The sequence below is a fragment of the Cryphonectria parasitica genome (assembly GCF_011745365.1).
Source record: "Cryphonectria parasitica EP155 unplaced genomic scaffold M406scaffold_1, whole genome shotgun sequence".
Classification (NCBI taxonomy): Eukaryota; Fungi; Ascomycota; class Sordariomycetes; order Diaporthales; family Cryphonectriaceae; genus Cryphonectria; species Cryphonectria parasitica.
Window position 1 is genome coordinate 6,142,329 of NW_024468909.1, and position 17,792 is coordinate 6,160,120.

General features: G+C 52.8%; 7 protein-coding genes across 7 annotated transcripts; 3 read left to right on the forward strand and 4 right to left on the reverse strand.

Annotated features, from left to right (window-relative positions):
* Positions 1-28: 28 nt before the first annotated feature.
* M406DRAFT_326474 (uncharacterized protein) lies at positions 29-1,462 on the reverse strand (the record flags this gene model as incomplete). Its single annotated transcript, XM_040920089.1, has 1 exon — positions 29-1,462. The coding sequence occupies one exon, from the start codon at positions 1,460-1,462 to the stop codon at positions 29-31; it is 1,434 nt and encodes a 477-aa protein (XP_040782032.1).
* Positions 1,463-1,958: 496 nt separating this feature from the next.
* M406DRAFT_349536 (NDUFA12-domain-containing protein) lies at positions 1,959-2,855 on the forward strand (the record flags this gene model as incomplete). Its single annotated transcript, XM_040922476.1, has 7 exons — positions 1,959-2,009; positions 2,067-2,087; positions 2,160-2,166; positions 2,224-2,304; positions 2,368-2,410; positions 2,501-2,656; positions 2,716-2,855. The coding sequence occupies 7 exons, from the start codon at positions 1,959-1,961 to the stop codon at positions 2,762-2,764; spliced, it is 408 nt and encodes a 135-aa protein (XP_040782033.1). The 3' UTR covers positions 2,765-2,855.
* Positions 2,856-3,123: 268 nt separating this feature from the next.
* On the reverse strand, positions 3,124-4,908 carry M406DRAFT_105624 (family 27 glycoside hydrolase; the record flags this gene model as incomplete). The annotated part of the gene is made up of 3 exons (XM_040915158.1): positions 4,065-4,908; positions 3,175-3,995; positions 3,124-3,128 (listed from the first exon to the last, which is right to left on the reverse strand). Exons 1-3 carry the CDS (start codon positions 4,646-4,648, stop codon positions 3,124-3,126), a joined length of 1,410 nt encoding a protein of 469 aa, XP_040782034.1. The 5' UTR covers positions 4,649-4,908.
* Positions 4,909-6,506: 1,598 nt separating this feature from the next.
* On the reverse strand, positions 6,507-7,485 carry M406DRAFT_67408 (uncharacterized protein; the record flags this gene model as incomplete). The annotated part of the gene is made up of 2 exons (XM_040925064.1): positions 6,507-6,513; positions 6,629-7,485. 2 exons carry the CDS (start codon positions 7,483-7,485, stop codon positions 6,507-6,509), a joined length of 864 nt encoding a protein of 287 aa, XP_040782035.1.
* A 554-nt stretch (positions 7,486-8,039) lies between these two features.
* M406DRAFT_354685 (NAD(P)-binding protein) lies at positions 8,040-9,173 on the forward strand. The gene is made up of 2 exons (XM_040922973.1): positions 8,040-8,812; positions 8,876-9,173. The coding sequence occupies exons 1-2, from the start codon at positions 8,080-8,082 to the stop codon at positions 9,040-9,042; spliced, it is 900 nt and encodes a 299-aa protein (XP_040782036.1). The 5' UTR covers positions 8,040-8,079; the 3' UTR covers positions 9,043-9,173.
* Positions 9,174-11,129: 1,956 nt separating this feature from the next.
* M406DRAFT_354687 (uncharacterized protein) lies at positions 11,130-11,838 on the reverse strand. The gene has a single exon (XM_040922974.1). The coding sequence runs from the start codon at positions 11,581-11,583 to the stop codon at positions 11,305-11,307; it is 279 nt and encodes a 92-aa protein (XP_040782037.1). The 5' UTR covers positions 11,584-11,838; the 3' UTR covers positions 11,130-11,304.
* Positions 11,839-15,062: 3,224 nt separating this feature from the next.
* M406DRAFT_326478 (TRP-domain-containing protein) lies at positions 15,063-17,524 on the forward strand (the record flags this gene model as incomplete). The annotated part of the gene is made up of 3 exons (XM_040920090.1): positions 15,063-16,308; positions 16,369-16,559; positions 16,628-17,524. 3 exons carry the CDS (start codon positions 15,063-15,065, stop codon positions 17,522-17,524), a joined length of 2,334 nt encoding a protein of 777 aa, XP_040782038.1.
* Between the last annotated feature and the right edge of the window lie 268 nt (positions 17,525-17,792).

A 17,792-nucleotide genomic window follows, 5' to 3' on the forward strand; every position in this document is an offset into this window, starting at 1 on the left:
CGTGTAGGCTTGGTAAGGTGGTTTTGGTTCAGAGAGCTCCGCCAACGAGCGAAACAATCCACATGGCGATCCGCACCTTCAAGCTCACCCTCCTCTCCGTCCTCGCAAAGTCATCCCTGGTGACTTGTGTCGCATGCTCTTGCAACCACTGCTGCTCGTCACCTAGCCTCTTCTTGAGGTCCTCATTGCGTGTGAGAATCATTGCGTTGGCCTCGAGGTCGAGCGAGTAGCTACGTTTCGTGTAGTTCGAGCTGCCCACTAGACTCAATGAAGGACTGGATTCGGAGGGTAGCGTGATCCATAGGCCCTTTGCGTGGTACGTCCAGCCGCCCGGCTCGTTGACTGTGCCCTTGCGCCACTCTTTCAGAGTGATGGCGAGGTCTTTCTTGCGGGTATGGACGTCACGTAGGAAGTTTCGGGCAAGGAGAGTATATGCGTCAGGAAGCATTCCTGAGACACCTTTGGACTTGAAGAAGCCATTGGCGAAGGGAGAGGCAGTGATGACAACATTGTGGTGGGAGGCGGTGGTAAGCAGGAGTTTGGTGAGAGAGGGCGCCGGGTTGAAGTAGCCGGCAGTAAAGGTCCAGGAAGAGTTGGAAAATGCAGGCAGAGCTAGAGTTTTGAGTACGTGGGTGAGCGCTGGCAGTTCTGTCGAGGTATCTGGTGATAGAAGCTGTGTCATCTGAGCCAGCGGATAGACACTCGTGTCGTGATCTTCTCTTTGAGGTGGTGGTGATGTTTTTGATGGTAGGATCAGACGCTCGATCCGTGATGTGGCTTTCGATACAAATTCCTTGGGACTATCAAGCGGCGAGGGCGCAGCATTCTCAGAGGGCCAGACCTTCTCAAATCCAGCTGCAGATTTCGAGGGCTCGATTTTGAAGCTAAGGGATGACACAACACTCTGAAGCCCCCAAAAGAAGTCGGTGATTTCCTTGGATGAGAATAAGTGATAACGGTCCTGTCGGTTCGTGAAATAATCTGTGGAGAGATTGGCGCCAGAGAGCAGGATCTCATCATCGAAGCCATACAGCTTCATATGCTGTAAACCCCACCCCTCGTTGATCCGTCTGGGTATATACTTCTTTCGCAGGCCTGTCAGGTTGGGGGTATGGTACATGCGGATCTCGACCCTGTCGGGACCAAATTCTTCGACCAGGGGAGCCAGAAGTGAAGCGCAGGATGGCTGAGGAGCCTCCCTGGTCCCGCGCAGCGCATCAGTCAGGATGCTGAGCTTCAGGTCCAGGTTCTTCCTCAAGGCTTCCTGCAGGGTCGTGATGAGTTCTCGCTCTGATTTGCCAATGTACAGAGTCGATAGAAAGATACGCCTCTCTGCCTTGCGAATCTTGTCCTTGAGCGTATCGTAGAATTCGGCCGGGGTCTGGAGGATCTGCACCTGCGAGCCGTGGATGGAAAATGACGGAGCTAATTTGTCCAGCTCGCTGATGAAGGGTGCCAGCATCCCAGCTGAGCTGATCGTGCTCGAAGCATGCGCTGCTGTGCCGGCTGTCGCATATTGGCGGGCGTGCTGAAATTTTGCAGCTCCAAGATTGGGTGTGAAGGAAAAAGGTTTCCTGGCTCTTCTAAGAACGCCGCATCTCGTGACGGCACTCCTCGCGAGCATTGCCGTTGTCGAGTAACAGAGTTTCACCACGCTCAGCTGGGGTTGGAAGGCGTGTGAGTGAGGGGCCCGAGGAAGGTTGTGAGAGCGATACTGACTGTCATGAGGTTTAAAGTCGCGATGTCCTGGGAATCTGGCAGGGGTTGAGGTACGTACCGCGCTGACCTCTGGAGCTTTGTGATTCGATGGTGGTGTGGCTGGACCCACCCACTTGCTCTGCCCGCCGGGAACGCTGGTGTGCAAAGCACCGCAACATCATCGATCGCATCACGACCTCCATCTTCTCCTTCCAGAGACAGTACCTCCCCGATTTCTTGTCAATTGGACCGCCGCCAACATGTCTACCATCTCGAGAACGCTAGGCAATCTTCGCAAGATTGGCCTGAAGGTGAATAACTCCGTCTACCTCGACCGTGGCCCCCTTTGCTAACTCGTGTGAATGCAGGAATACTGGCATCAACTCAACGTACGTCCGACCCCCTTCGATCCGTTTAATGCTCCCAGATGACAACTAACAATTGCCTCCTTCTCTGAACAGTACATCGGTATGATTCACGCCTAGTGCCTATACGCCCCATGGAGAAGCTAACGATGAAGAACAGGCGACACCAAGGCCGGTACGCTCATCGGCACCGACAAATTCGGTAACAAGTACTACGAGAACATGACGGACGAGCTTCCCTGTACGAAATGCCTACATACACTATATAAAATAGCAGAACAGAAGCTGAACGATTGATTCACAGTGCGGACACGATGGGTGGACTACAAGCAACACGACTTCGACCCGTAAGTCGGATACCCCTCCCTCAATATCTGCAAAAGCAAGGAAAGGCTCTAGGTCGAAGGCTGACGAAAGCAACACACGCACGAACACAGCGCACAAATCGAGCCCCTCTGGCACGCATGGATGTCCTATGCCGTCGACCAACCTCCTACGGTGGATCCACTGGCCAAAATAGCCCGCAGCTGGGCCAAGCCGCATCACATTCCGAATTACACGCAGACGAGGGGCGCGTACAAGCCATACAACACGTATGTCACGAGCAAGCAACGATCTTGGTCTTTTTGGGCTTGAACTAACCTTGTCATAGGGTCAAGCCAAAGATTGATTCGTGGGAGCCTATTGCAAAGTCGCGATAAGGGAGGAGAGGTTGGATGGATCGGAGGAGCGGCCAGCCATGTACATAAAACGGTAGAAGCCGATAAAGCACGGTCGGAAATGAAGAGAGGCATTCCTGCCACATATCATTACTGCTTGTTATCTTGGTCGTTTGTGCAACTTTGGAACTCGTGAAGCTATTCACGTATTTCCTCTTGCAACGGGTGTCTGGCTGATATGTGATATTGGGTACAGAATTCAGGCTCAGCAATTTTCAACTTTCTTATTTTCTCTCTTTCTTGGTATTATTAGGTCACTATGAGCCTCACGACAGGCTGCGGCCTAAGCCTTCACAGTTCATTCCTCTTCCTCACAGCAGCAGCGGTGGTGGGCACGGCCCTCAGCCTATACATCGCCGCGCCATGCCTATCTATACTGGCCGTAAGCGTACCCTGCGCAGCAACAGTGCTGACGACCTTGCCTAGCAGCAACTCATCCTGAGCCGCCAGCCCCTCGGCATACGACGTCTTTGTGGCGTTGTATATGTTGGTAATGTTCGAGGCCGCCAGCCCGGTCCCACTGTCTGTCGCGTTCGCTGCGTCAATCACGGCCTGCGCTTCCTCGTCCGTCAGGCGGTATGCCCAGAGATCGCGCACCTCCCAGCTCAGGGCCACCTGAGGGGCGGTGCCATCCGTACCGGAGTCGATGAAGATGTCGGCCAGCGTGGCGTTCATGGTTGTGGGCGAGTTGTTGCCGTTGATGAGCACGACGACCATGTCGTCCCACTCGCTATTTGTCGTCGAGTTCAGGCTGCCGGACCACATCTGGATCGAGGCGCGCCCATTCTCGTCTGTGTCCGAGGTGTCATAATACCACCGGCGGGCGGCAGACGAGTACAGCGGGTCCTGGTTTACGGCAATGGCGGCGGCATTCATGAGGATGGACAGTGTCGAGTTGCTGATCTTGGAGAAGTCATTGCCCATAATGAGAGGGCTCTTGGCTGCGCACCATATCGAGAATTGTGTCACGTACTCAGCATCTGTCTGGCCGCCTAGGCCGATGGTGAGCATGTCCAGGTCGTTCCAGCCTCCGCTCTGTGCCTTGGAAACGATGAATGAGGCCTTGTTGATGATGTTGAGTGTGGAACAGTGGAAGCCGGGTAGGCCACAGTCCCAGGCGTCTGGACCATCGCAGGGACAACGAGCATCAGGTCGGTCGAAGGAATCGTAGACATCGCCTGAGATCCGCCACGAGTTCGCGATGGTGCTTCCCCTGAAGGCGAGCATATCAGTAAGACTGTACCGGGCGAAAGAAAGGGGCCTCTTTCTTGCCCTCACTCACCAGTTCCAGGGATAGTCCTCGCCCCAGTTGCATAGCGAGTAGAGGATCGGGCGTCCAGTGGCATTGAGAGCCTGGCTCATGACATTGTACCGATTGCGACTGAGATATTGCGTCCCGGCCTCGCCTTGATTATAGCAGTTATCGTATTTCAGATAGTCCACCCCCCAGTCGGCGAAAGTCTGGGCGTCAACCGTCTCATGGCCAAGCGAGCCTTCGTATTGTCCGCACGTCCATCTTCCTGCGTCTGAGTACATTCCAAACTTGAGACCCAGACTGTGGAGGTCGTCGGCAACCGCGGCCATGCCACTGGGGAACTTGGTCGTGTCCACAATGATAGATCCATTGCCCGACGTGTTGCGGCCCTTAGACCAGCAGTCGTCCAGGATGACATACTCATAACCCAGATCTCGCAGACCCAGGTCGACGATCGAGCGGGCGGAGGTGGCCAGGAGGTCGGCGTCCACGTCGCACGCGAAGGCATTCCAATCATCCCAACCCATCTGCGGTGTGACAGCCAGGCCATTGAAAGAGGCTGCCTCAACCTGGCTGCTGCTGAGCAGCAGAGTGAAGAGGAGGGAGGCCATTGCGAAGGAGGCGGTCAGCAGTAGTAGATGAGGGCGACGATGCAATGGGAGGAGGTGCAGGTGCAGGTGCAGGTGCAGGGAGGATAGGGTCGGGCGCCGTGAACACACCGTCCACTTGTGACTTGCACTAGGTGGCGGGCAGTTGCCGCGGATTTATACTCGGCTTGGCCATGGCTCTTTCCCCTCACTTGATGCACCTCTCTCCCTCACGAGTCTTGCCATCCAGAGCAGCAGCGAAGCGAGATTTAGAGCGCGCGCGGCACAATCTACTGACTTAGCTCAGCCTGATGACGAGTGAAGGATGTATCCCTGGTCATGGTTCGAGTCAAAGTGGGGGAGAGTATCTGCATTCTGCACGGCCGGTCCCATCTTCTCCGCATCACCGGCGTAGCTTCTCCTATTTCCCTGCCCCGCGTTGTAACGGTCTTTACTTGTGTGGGGAAATCTGGGGAAGATTTCGAAAAAGGCCTCGGACGATGTGAGTGGAATTGGACTGCACCTCCGTCGGTCAATTATTCTATCTAGCTCTCCAGCCTGCTTGCCACGAGTCTTCTTTTATTCAGATCGACAGAGGGTATCATTAAACCTTCGGCCGCGGCCCATCCCCCACTGGGCTGTTTTGGTGTAACGGTGACTTACCTCAAACAAAATTCGTACGGAATCCTTCTGAAAACATGGCAGACGATATTTGAATTGAAACATCATAAGAAGAACCAGAAGAAGAAGAAGAAGAAGAAGAAGAATCGCGGAATTGGTAAGGGTTTACAAGATACCAGGTAATTGATACATATGTCATGCTCAATAATCTTCTGCCTCCTGACTCTGGTTTGACTCTCTGAAGATGGCTGGGCCAACGAACACGCCTTGGCAGAGAGGCAGGGGCCAGGAATCTCGACAGGGATCTCGGTACACTATCAAGTTGTTGTGCAGAACAGAATGTATCCTTTGTCACATTTTCAAGACAAACCTGTTCGATTCGTTCTTAGCATGCTTGTGTTACTCGGTAGAAGAACTTGGACAGATGAACGGCACGTCCTTCCTACACATTTCAACATACGTGCCCGCGTCGGGGTTGAGCCAGCCGAGAATGACAGGCCTGACCCACCACTTACAGAACCCAAAACACCCTCGACAAGTATATTTCTTGGCCGGGCATATGTACCATAGCACTTTTCGAAGTCACACAATACGTTCTGCAAGTAGCTGGACGTACTAGAAACCCCACCACCAGTACTTCTGAGCAACTTCAGTGGATCTGGGACCAAGGAAACAAGCGACGCCCTCTTCCATTAAGCCGAACTTTGTCGACAGTACACAACGATGGAGCACATTCTGCGAGGCGTTGCCGGAAGGACCAGCCTGGTAGACCTTTGTCAAGACGCTGGATTGGGACAACAGGGCGTCTTGCTGAAGCATTTGCCCGGTTTTTGATGCGAATGGAGAACTCCAGAATCGGCGCCTTGCGAACAATCCGCCTTTATTGCTCTTAGCTATTTACCGGAGGTACACGGGTGAGATTCTCATACCACAGCTTCGAGACTACTTCGTAATAGCAGCCAAAAAAAAACCAATCATACTGCTCAGTACGGCGTCAGTTCTCACACTCTCACACTCACACTCACACACACACACACACTCTCTCTCTCTCTCACACACACTCTCTCACACACGCACACGGATATACAGCTGCGAAAATCGTTTGGTTTGGGGGCTTTGACAACCATGATGATACCGTCGGTGCCCGTAGGTCGATTGCCGCACAATACGGCCTACTACACCCGGATAACCCTTTCAATAAAGTAACAAGTACTGCCCGAGTATCCAAGCATCACTTCATCTTTGAAGATGCGCCTTTGCATTATGAACTATTTACATTTCATGGAGGTGTTTTATACTTGCTAGAATAGCATAGGAGTAGGAATAGACAGACTATCGTACGATAAAGCCTGAGCTAACCACTCAAGCAGTCTACTGACATACGATGACTTCCATCTTGGCCCATCGCCGAAACAGGTAGATTCCAGCCAAAACTTGTGGATGAAGGCCTCCAGTAGCTTTCTTGCTGTTACATCCGTGCCATCGTTTCGGACCGCGGCTTCAAGCCGCCTCAACTCCCGACTTTGCAATCTTTCTTCAACAACTCGTGCTACTTTGGTCACGTTCAACCACTCTTCTAAGTCCTGGCCCGCCATATTATACTCTTGCTCGACACGTTGCCGTAATAGAAGACCTGAATCCCTTATTGCTGCCAGGTTATCTGCCTTGCAGTAGCCGACGCGATAGAACTCAAGACGCGCCTCAGCGAGAGCAATAAGGTAATTATGACTACAGAACGTAGAAACATGCCTTAGCATAGTTGCAAAGATAGGATGATGCTGAGCGACGGATGCAATTCTGCTGGGGTCCTGGCCGGCGAGTTGGTAGAGAAAGTTAAGACTTGTTTCGGTGCAGTACCAGTAGATCTGAGCCGCCAGAGAGTGCTGGTTGGGCCCTAGATAAGGCGCAATGTCTAGAGGCGGATCCACTATACGCCCAAGGCTGGTAGGCCCCCCAAGAAGGCCGCAGTTTAGACGGAAAGTCATGCAGCTGGACTGTTGCGGTCCGAGATAGTGTAATGTGACGGGGTCAGCTTGCTCAGTCAACGGTGCCCGTTGCTGCTCCACTCCAGACGATATGGGAGCGGGTGGTGGCCCAGTGGAAAGACCAGCAGCCGCACTGGTGGGATCCGAGGGCGCAATGCTGTCGTGACAGAGCTCGGAGGTGAGACCCGCCGCTGAGGCAGCTTTGTGTATCGCGGAGCGGAGAGCCTGCGAGTCGTCACTTTGAGAGACCTCCATCACGTCTTTAATGACTCCCTTGAGCCGTGCATTTTCTTCTCGAAGCTCACGGAGCGTCGCAGCTTGTCGAATACGGAATGCACGCTGGGAAAGCCTCGCACGTTCCCTCCGCCGCTATCCTTCTTCGTCAGCCCGCAGGTATTGTAGGTAATGAGGGATGTACATACTTGCAACTCAGCGGCCTCGTTATCCATCCGTGCTCGTCACTGATTGCTAAGAGCTGGTCCTTTGTATGAGAAGCGTTACGTAGAACAACGCGCTCGGCGCAATGTGTTGAAGAGCACCAAGACTGGGTCCGGCTCGGAGTTATGGTGTAGACGGGCAAAACTCACCTCCGATCACGTAACATGAGTAAGGTGAGTCAAGGTGGGTGTCACTCAACAACTGTGGAGCAATGAACGGTCATCAAAGCTGACGTCTAGTAATGTACTTACTCAGGTTGCTTGATAGAGGACGCAAGTCAGATGGAGGGTATTAGTATAAAAGGAAATGTATTTCAATTTGAAATTTCACCAGCAACATACATATTCCTATTTCCAAGACTTCACTGATTGAATTGACAAATATTGTTATTGTCTCACAAGTTCAACTACGATGGCAGATGATATCTTGAAAACTCCCTATCAAACCTACCACCGTACATCATACGCCGCTATTGATCCCACCCAACCAGCACTATCTACCAAGTCAAAATCAGCAGTCGTTACTGGTGCGGGATCAGGCATTGGAGCGGGCATCGCCGTTTCGCTCGCCAAATCGGCCGTCTCGTACATCGCCCTCATCGGGCGCCGACAAAACGCTCTTGAAGAGACTAAGTCGGCCATCGAGGCCGTCTCCGCCAGCAGCCAAGTCTACATCTACACCGTGGACATCACCGATCTGACTGCAATAGATGAAGCGCTCAAGGCATTCGCCCGAGAGTGTGCGAGCGGCACACTTGACATTCTTATTGCCAATGCGGGTTCTCTAGGATGTTTAAGCTCAATACGAAACGCAAGCCCGGCGGAGTGGTGGAACGGCTTCGAGACCAACGTCAAGGGAAACTTCAATCTCGTCCATGCGTTTTTGCCTCGGGCGAGCACTGCCTCCGCGATAGTTCATATATCGTCGGCTGTCATCCATGGTCCATACTTCCCGAATGAGTCAAGCTACTGCGCGTCCAAGGCCGGTGCAGCAAAGCTTTTCGAGTACGTGCATCACGAGCACCCAGAAATGTTTGTGCTCTGCTTGCAACCTGGCCTCGTGGCGGAGACGGGAGTGTCTGCTGGGTTCGAAAACATTGCGAAAGGTATGCAAGTCGAGATGGCTAGTTTGCCGTGGGATAATGGTAAGTCTGAACCGCTGGGTGAAGTTTACCCTCTTCACTTGCTGATTGAACCTTTTAATGTAGTTGCCTTGCCTGGTGACTTCGTCGTCTGGGCTGTGAGCCCAGAAGCGCACTTCCTGAATGGCCGTTTTGTGTGGGCAAATTGGGATGTCGACGAGCTTAAAGATGACAAGGACGCGATCTTGGCCGACCCTCACAAGTTCACAATGGGCCTAATTCAAGGGCTTTAGTATATGTTCAGAAATGAAATGGTTGACTTGGGAAATGGACCCACGCTGGCATGGAATTAACACATAAAAGCCACTATCCCCTCAGATCAGTTCCTCAGATAAGATGAAATTAACACTCAAGGCTTCTACCTATTCCTCATTATAGCGTTGTGCAATATCCAGTCGCGTCAACCATCGGTATGAGCTGCGGTAAACTTGTGCCCTCATCGAAAGTGAAGCTGAGGATGAGGTAGAAGATCATGAGTTCAATTCATATAATTTTATGGTCCAATGGCATCAATCATGCCTCGAGCCAATGTTTCATCTGGCCAGCTGCTGCAGGGCTTGTTCGGGGGACCCGAGGGTCGAGCGCCGCTTGTGTTGCTCCGGAAGGTGTTTCTCTATCACATCTCATGAGTTGGGCCTTGACACTATCCTCATAAACGTTATACACAAAGAAACTCCGGTGTCTGACTCGTACAAGGTATCACGTAGATTCGTTTCAGTCAGATACTCATGCTTCGACTTATTGGGTGCTAAGTATGTCTGTTTCCTTCTCAGATGGGACATTACGTCGGGCAATAATGAGCCATAACATTTCGAGAATCATAGTCTCACGTTCTTCATTTCTGATTCTGTCACGGGCATTGTTATGACTCTCATACCCCAGGGTGGAGCGTTCTCTAAGCACTTGGACAATAGAGACTAGCCGAAGCTGAGGAGTACAGCCAACAAGACCCTAACATATCGGCAGCAGACGACAACAAGAGCAATACTTGAGAGAGAAGGGGTGCGGGGTGCGGGGGTCTTGCTTTCATGGTCAGCACTGAATAACGTCTAGACCCAAGCGCTCTCGTAGATAACAAAGCTACTTCTCCCTGACTGGGTGGTGAGGCGTCACTCATCACAATGACTCGGCACATTGAACTGTTCATTAATTATCAGAATCCAGGTAAACAAAGAAGACGAGACCAACGAGCCTCCAAAGCTGGGGCAGCGATCCAGTTGTGGATCATCCTCAACATGCTGTGCAGTCTTCTCATTGTAACTGCCGACGTGCCGTCGTCTTGAAATTGGACTAGTGAGTGAGGTCAAGCAGTTCTAATGGCGGTTGCGTGTAGGTAGATTAATATAAAAACAAGAGAGGAGGGAGCGGTGGGTGTGGAATGAAACATGGGTTGTGGATGACCTCGGAGATTGCTGTTGATGCTTGTACGTATGGTTTTGTTTACCTTTCTGACATGTGCACTACTGTACCAATAGCATGTATTCCCAGGCATATAACTGAGATCATAACATTGACTCTTACTGGAATGATTTTATTGTTTATCGAGCACAAACATGTTGGACGCACGTTCTGCGTGCCTGCTTGGGTAGGTTGAACCTTGAGGGAGTTGGAACCGAGACAGCGGCCCGCAGCCACTAAGTATGGTGTCATTCGCAGCATCCCCACGGCCTGTCAGCACGGGACATTTCGCCCAGCCTGCTGGCGTGCATGGCAAGCTGAGTAGAGATCAACAAATGGATACAGAACCCGATTCTTGGGAAAGTCAATGACTTGCTTGACTTTTGCAAATCCGGAAAATGGCGAACTATAACGACGCCGAGTTTCCACCAGCAGGTCTTTGTTCTGAGTATCGAGGGGGGATCAATGCGAGGAAAATTTATGACCCAAGGCTTTATGGCCAGTTTAGACTTAGGGCTGGTCGTTACTACCCGTGGGCGCTAGCCCTCCTGGCCCCCTGCTTCGTCCCTCCGCAGTGGGTGCCAAAAACCCCTCACGGCCAAAAACCTCTCACATTTCGAAGGAATCTTTTTTGTATGGGGCTGCCAGCCAAATTCGGTTCTTAGACCAATGAATTTCAGTGCATTGAAATTGAAGTGAGGACTTCACGATTATTTCACGATAATCGCACATTTCAGACCAGCTATTTACTGATCCACACGATCGATAGCTATAGGCTGAATAGCACGAACGGGCATAGAGTGAACGAGCTGAACAGAAGGCAAAGGCTGACTCTAGGCTAGAACGGATGTCTTCCGGACGGACTGTTCCTCCTGGTGGTGAAGGAGCCTTTCAGGCCCTGGCTGGACAGAAAGGCAAGAGCTTTTCGGAGGGCTTTCAGCTCTGCTGGCCCTTTGATGTACATTGCCTATTGAAATGGGTGCCCAGGTACTTCTGGGGCCTGGATTGAGGGAAGCCGAATGTAAGCCAGGCCCGGCCTGGCATTCAACGCACTCTTCACCCCTCTGAGATCAATCCCTTGCATTCGACGGAAACCCTTATAGAGGCAGAGGTGGCGATGAGGATATATCCTCATCGTCGCCCTCGTCGTCGATGCCCTCAGCGCTATACCAGTCCTCTTCATCCTGGCCACTCTGCCCTGACCCAGCATTGTGCAATGCTGTATACAGCTGGCTGTTCGCTTCTAGCAATCCCATATCAACATCTCGAAGGGGGCGGTCTAAGCTGAGCCCTAGACCTGATATTTCCACATCGCTAGAAACAGATATGAAGTCATCGTCGACCTCGTCCTCGACCTCGAAAGACTGCGATGCCATATCAGGGAGAATCTGGCGTTCTGGTGTTCTGAACTCCTCCTCTTGAGTAGCTAGCTGGCTTTCAGAGCAATGAAGGCTCTCAGGGCAATGGATTGCCAGCCAGTTCCTGAAAAGGATTGGCTGCCCCTTATATCGCTGGCCAGCTTCTTTCCACGCTGTATGCCATCTCTTTCTCAGTGCTGTTTTCCGCTGTGCTTCGTCTTTCCTGATCTTATTATCTGCACGCTTTCTGATGCGCTCAATCCGCTGTACCTTAGCTTGATGGCTTTTCCTATGCTCCTCAAGGTTTCGTTGCCGAATATCGCCGAGGGAAACGTCGTTTATCACTTGGCCGTCCGGCTTGATATGCCTCTTCTTCAATCGATCCTGGTATGCCATCAGCCTTGCTGATTTGCCTCTCTCATCGGCAGCCAATTTACCCCTGAGAAGAATTGACTCTGAAGCTATCGTACTCAATGTGTTCAAGCCTTTGCGTGTGCCTGAGGATAACAGTTCGGCATAATGGTTTAGCAGCCTAGCAGCAGCTCGCAAGCCCTGGGCATCTGTTTCTGCTGAAAGATTCGGAGGGAGGTCAGGGTATCTGGCACGCCTTGTCTTCTTCTTCTTGCTCGTAAGGTTGGTCAGGATTATATGGCGGTTGGCTGGCCAGAGGCCTGATCTCGCAAAGCCACTGAGGATATGGTTCGGTTTAAATGCTTGGTTGATCATAGGCTAAATAAGGCGGTTAGCAATGGAAAGAAAAACATAGCAAGATACATACTTGTAAGGCTTTCCGTACGAAATCGTCTCTTGTGAAGCTGAGATCGCCACATCTGACCCTTTCTGACAGAATCTGGCGATGCTTCGCCTTCAAGTGCTGAAAAACGCCCACATCCATTGGCTGAAGCAGATGCGTTGAGTGAGGAGGCAAGAAGACCACGATGATATCGAAGCGATAGCAGTAATCCAGAATCTCGATGCCGTAATACCCTGAGAAGCCATCAATGATTAGACAGCGATAAATACGCTGGTGGCTAGCACGTTGACCAGAAGCCATTGCCACGGGGTCAGGTTCCTCGCGCCAGTCGAATTTTTGGGTGCTATCAACACCAAACCACTCTTTCAGAGTATATCCTAGCCTTTTCAGGTCCGCGTGATGGGTGAAAGAGTGTTGATTGAAATGCTGGCACCAAGACAGCATGATCTGAGCGTTCGAGAAGCCTGAATCAGATCTGTTAAAGCGGATATCATCGTGAAGGGGGGTTTTGGCCCAGCCTGGATTCGGCCACTGCTTGAAGATGCAGTATGCTGGAATAGCATTGCCATCAGCGCTCCCACAGCCGATGAGGGTCATCGACTCTCGGTTGTTGAAGTTGTATACCTCAGGCTGTGCTTTCCGTTCTGTGGTAACGACGAGGCATCGAATACGGCCAGATAGAACAGCAATGCGATTGCCACACTCGTCAGCATTCCATACAGCAGATGGCGTCAGCTTGTACTTCTCGATGGCACTCTCGTACTTATCGAAAAAGCTGTTCAGATTGTGAATAGATGCCTCGAAGCCCTGGCGAGCGGCCTCAACAGGCTTGAGTGACTCGCTAATCTCTGGATGCTTGCTCAGCCATCGTGGCAGAAAGTGAGGACCAGTAGGCGGCTTCCGGCGTAAAGAACGCATAGTGTTGGCAGCAGTAATAACCATCTCTTTCAGAGCAGGAAAGCTGCCCTTCTGAAGCCGTACCACATATCTGACAAGGGCCTCGTCCTCCCAAGGCTCGAGGTACTGAGGGCGTCCTCGAGGCTTTGTTGACAGGCCAGACGTGCCTGAACGGCGTAGTTCGTGAATGTGTCTGTTCAAGCCAGTCGCGGTATAAGGCGTTTGCCTAGCAAAAGCGCGTAAAGACGTCCTTGAGGGCTTGCGAGGTTTCGAGTCACCTCGAGGACCTCGACCTCGAGGCCCTCCTTCGTCCTGGCGAAGAGTGCTACGGCGCGCTTCCCACGCCTCGAGCTGGGCCACATACGCGGCGTGGGCAGCATCTTCTCGGGCCTGGAGAGCGAGAAACTGGCGAGCGGTATCTGGGCACGATTGAATCGCGCTGGCCTCGGCTTCAGAGCCAGGAAAAGAAGCCATATCGACGAACGGCGAGGGTGGGTGTGAGGAAAGAAAGGAAGGAAAAAAGCCTTCGAAATGTGAGAGGTTTTTGGCCGTGAGGGGTTTTTGGCACCCACTGCGAGGGACGAAGCAGGGGGCCAGGAGGGCTAGCGCCCACGGGTACTACGTATGGTACTAGCCCCGGTAGAGACAAGTTCCCAGCCTCCGGCCTACCCGTGGATCCATCCATCCTACAGGCAGGACGAAGAACTCCTGAATTTGGGTGCTAGAGAGGGTGTGTGCGCGCTTTTCGCTCTCTAGTGACGATGATCTGAATTGCAGAAAGTACTATAGTATATCATCATTTCCAGTTCTGGCAGCTGAACCTGCTCCTCTCTCTCCTGCAATGCATCTCACGTTGGACAAGATTGAACCGCGCGTACAAAGGAGGCCGGTACCATATTATATAAGAAGGAAGGCCAAAAAATAAAACAAGAGTTGGAATTTGAAATGCGATACGAGAATGTTGCACTGCCGCGCTGATGATCTGGGACGATTGGTCAAAGAATCCCTAAGCGACACCGAAAAGGAATGGCGAGCCTTTTCCGGGGGTGGTGGGGTCAGTCAGCCTGGGCGCTGTGGGAGGGCGATCGCAGCAGATCAAGGTGATGAAAACAACCCCTGGCCCTGGCACTGTACTGCTATGTTAGGGGGCAGCAGTACTGTATTGCACTGCGGTACGGTGGCAGAGTGACATCTTGAAGCGAGAACGAGACCAGCCGGGCCCAACCCCGATCTGGCGCTAGGATCCCTGGAGCAAATCTTGTAGTGGAATCCTGATTGCCGCTGTGACTGGCTAGCCCACCCAGAAACTGGCGCTCCACCCACTCTGTCTTGACGTCTTGTTCCCGTCTTCTCAGTCCCTCCCCAGTGGTTCCTCAGCTTGTTCTGCTCGTCACTCTACGACGACACCATCTGTCTCACGTGTCAACGCCAAGGAACGTTCGACTAGAAGGACGCAGAGGCACGAGTCGTCGTCGTCGGATCCGGTCTTCGACGTCTATTACCGCAACTCGTACTACTGACGTTCGCTAGACTCCACGTTTCGAGCGGCAGAGTTCATTCGCTTGCAATCCACTCCTGATTGTTATTCCTGCCCAGCCTCGTGCTTCATTCCTGAGGCTGTCTGCCGTCCCAACAAGCGCTCCGATCTCCCACCAAACCCTCACCTCCTCTCCATCGATTTCTTACGCCCCCATTCGTGTCGCATCATCTATTTGATCGACGAAAATAAGGCACACTTGAACCATCGACACCCATCCGGCGAGGGCACTCCCTTTTTAAGCTCATCGACAAGCTTAAGACCTGATCACCCCGGGAGAGGTGGATCAGCCCACGAAACACATCCACGATGCGTTTCCCAAAGGCTCAGGGGCTGCCTTTGGTCCTCCTGTCCTTCGCATCCATCATCACCTCCGCCGCCGCCGAATATGTTCTCTACACGACGTCGCTCAGCACCTGCCAGGCCGACTCAGGCTTCTCCGCCAGTCTGTTCGATGTCGTCTACACGCCTGGCAATAATTCCATGTCCGTCGACATGACGGCGTCTTCTACCGTGTCAGGAAACGTTCTGTTCGACTTCGAGATCACCGCCTATGGATTTCAAATCATGCGGAAGACGATCGACCCTTGTACCGCTGGTGAGGAGTTTGCAGGCTTCTGTCCTATGAGTCCAGGCAACCTGAATAACCCTTTCACCCTTCCCGTCGATCCGAGTGCCAAGAGCGTCATCCCCAGCATCGCCTACACCTTCCCGGACATCGACGCCAAGGTGAAGGTCTTTATCAACAACACGGACGGATCTCCGGTTGCCTGCGTGTCGGCCTCTGTCTCGAACGGAAAGACGGTTGATCTTGTGGCGGTCAAATGGGTCACAGCCATCGTCGCCGGTCTTGCCCTTGCGTCCTCGGCCCTCATGTCCGGCCTCGGCCATCAAAACGCTGCAGCCCACGTCGCTGCCAATGCTCTGGCTCTCTGCAGCTATTTCCAGTCGCAGGCCATTGTCGGTCTCGTCGCTACACCCCTCCCGCCCTCGGTTGCCGCCTGGACGCAGGACCTGTCGTGGAGTCTGGGCATCATCAGGGTCCAGTTCATGCAGGACATCTTCACATGGTATCAGCGGTCCACGGGTGGCACTGCGGCAAACATTTTCGACTCCCTCAACCAGGTCTCTGTGCAGGTGCAAAAGCGGTCGATGGCCGCCCTTGCGGGGCCGACTCAGAATACTGGGCTATTCCGGAGGGCTGCTGCGATGGCACCGAAAGCAGACAAGGCGCTTCTTAAGAGTGGCCTTTTCCGTAGGGCTGTTGCAATGATGCCCAGGGTTGATACAGTTGCGGGACATGTCTCCAGCCTTGCGAAGCGATCCGGAAATATCAAGAGCAGCTCTGGAGATTACGTGGTCACGGGGATTCAGCGATATGCCTACCAGGCCAATATTGAGACGACAAACTTCTTCATGACCGGCCTGATCTGGTACTGCATTTTCTTGGTCCTCAGTGCGCTGGCTGTGGTCACATTCAAGTATATCTGCGAGGGCGGTGTCAGGGCTGGATGGATGGGAAGCGAGACTTTTGTTGAGTTCCGACGCGACTGGCGTAAGTTCGATTTTTACAAACTCCCTGCAGGTCGGATCTGTACTGACCGTCACAAAATAGGAACCCATCTGAAGGGCATTCTGTTCCGCATCAGCCTCGTCGGCTTTCTTCCACTCTCAGTCTTGTGCCTCTGGGAGCTCACGCAGGGTGACTCTCCGGCGGAGATGGTCTTGGCCGTAGGGTTCTTCTTGGGTCTGATTGTGTCTCTTGCCTGGGCCTCATGGAATGTCTTCCGCATGGCAAGACGCTCTGTAAGTCCATTCCCAACTGAAAAGAGCCTGCATTTGACAGTTTCGAAGATGCTGATTGACGTCCACAGATCGCTCTGCACAAGAACCCAGCCTATGCTCTCTACTCTGACCAGCATGCGCTCAACAAGTGGGGCTTCCTGTACATCCAGTTCCGCGCTTCCGCCTACTATTTCATCATCCCCGTGCTCTTCCACACCCTTCTCAAGGCCATGTTCATCGCATTTGGTCAGGGTTCCGGGGTCACCCAAGCCGTGGCGCTCATTATTCTCGAGGTCGCTGCCCTCATCGCCACCAGCGTCCTGCGCCCATACATGGACAAGTCAACCAACGCCATAAACGTGACCATCTGCGTTGTCAACTTCCTCAACGCCGTCTTCCTGCTCATCTTCACCGACGTCTTCGACGGGCCGGGCCTCATGATTGGTATCGTGGGCATCCTTCTGTGGATTCTCAACGCAGCTGTGTCCCTGATCCTGCTGCTGATCCTCATCATCACCACCGTGGTCATCTTCTTCAAGTCCAACCCGGACAACCGCTACCAGATGGCTGACGACCGGACCTCATTCATGAAGTCCGGTTCTGTGCTCAACACAACACAGCAGCTGGATGCCCTGGCCGCCGCTGCAAGAGGCGATCATGGCGACGGTGGCTATGTGAAGGCACCTCTCGAAGATGAGGACGACGAGGACTCGATTGTGCCGTTAGGCTCGTCCACGGCGAACCTGCCGGGCCACAGAGGCATTGCCGTCGGCAGGAGGTCAGACAGGAACAGCGGGACAAGCGACGAGATGAATGAGAAGATGCGACCGTCGTCAGTCCCGAGCACGAATGGGTCGTCAGCTAGCATGCGGATGGATCCATCCCGGGTGCCCGTCCCAGTAAGCCCGTTAGCAAGCAGCAGCGGAAGCCCGAGCTCGGCGTCCAGTGGAGTGACAGGGCATAGGGCGGCGAATAATGCGAGGTGAGTTCTCATCCCCTTTTGGACAGCAATTAAGGCGTATTTTGAGTCGTGGCTGACAAGAGGTAATAGTCCTTGGCAAAGAGGCATCGGATACGAACAACCTTCCTGATCCAAATGCCTTTTCATTGTTTTGACTTGGACTTACGCTTCTAATGACATAATTGGTTTATAATGAGATGGCTGCGGCCAGGTTAGGCACCCACAGTCTCGGACATTCCTGGGCAGGAACATACTCGGCTAATTGCCCATTATTCGCGTCACTCTTTGAATAC

Bases quoted from the DNA above. Each gene is read 5' to 3' on its own strand.
- M406DRAFT_354685 (XM_040922973.1), top strand. From the start codon at position 8,080: ATGGCAGATGATATCTTGAAAACTCCCTATCAAACCTACCACCGTACA. The intron at 8,813-8,875 runs GTAAGTCTGAAC...CTTTTAATGTAG, and splicing joins TAGTTTGCCGTGGGATAATG to TTGCCTTGCCTGGTGACTTC.
- M406DRAFT_354687 (XM_040922974.1), bottom strand. From the start codon at position 11,583: ATGGCATCGCAGTCTTTCGAGGTCGAGGACGAGGTCGACGATGACTTC.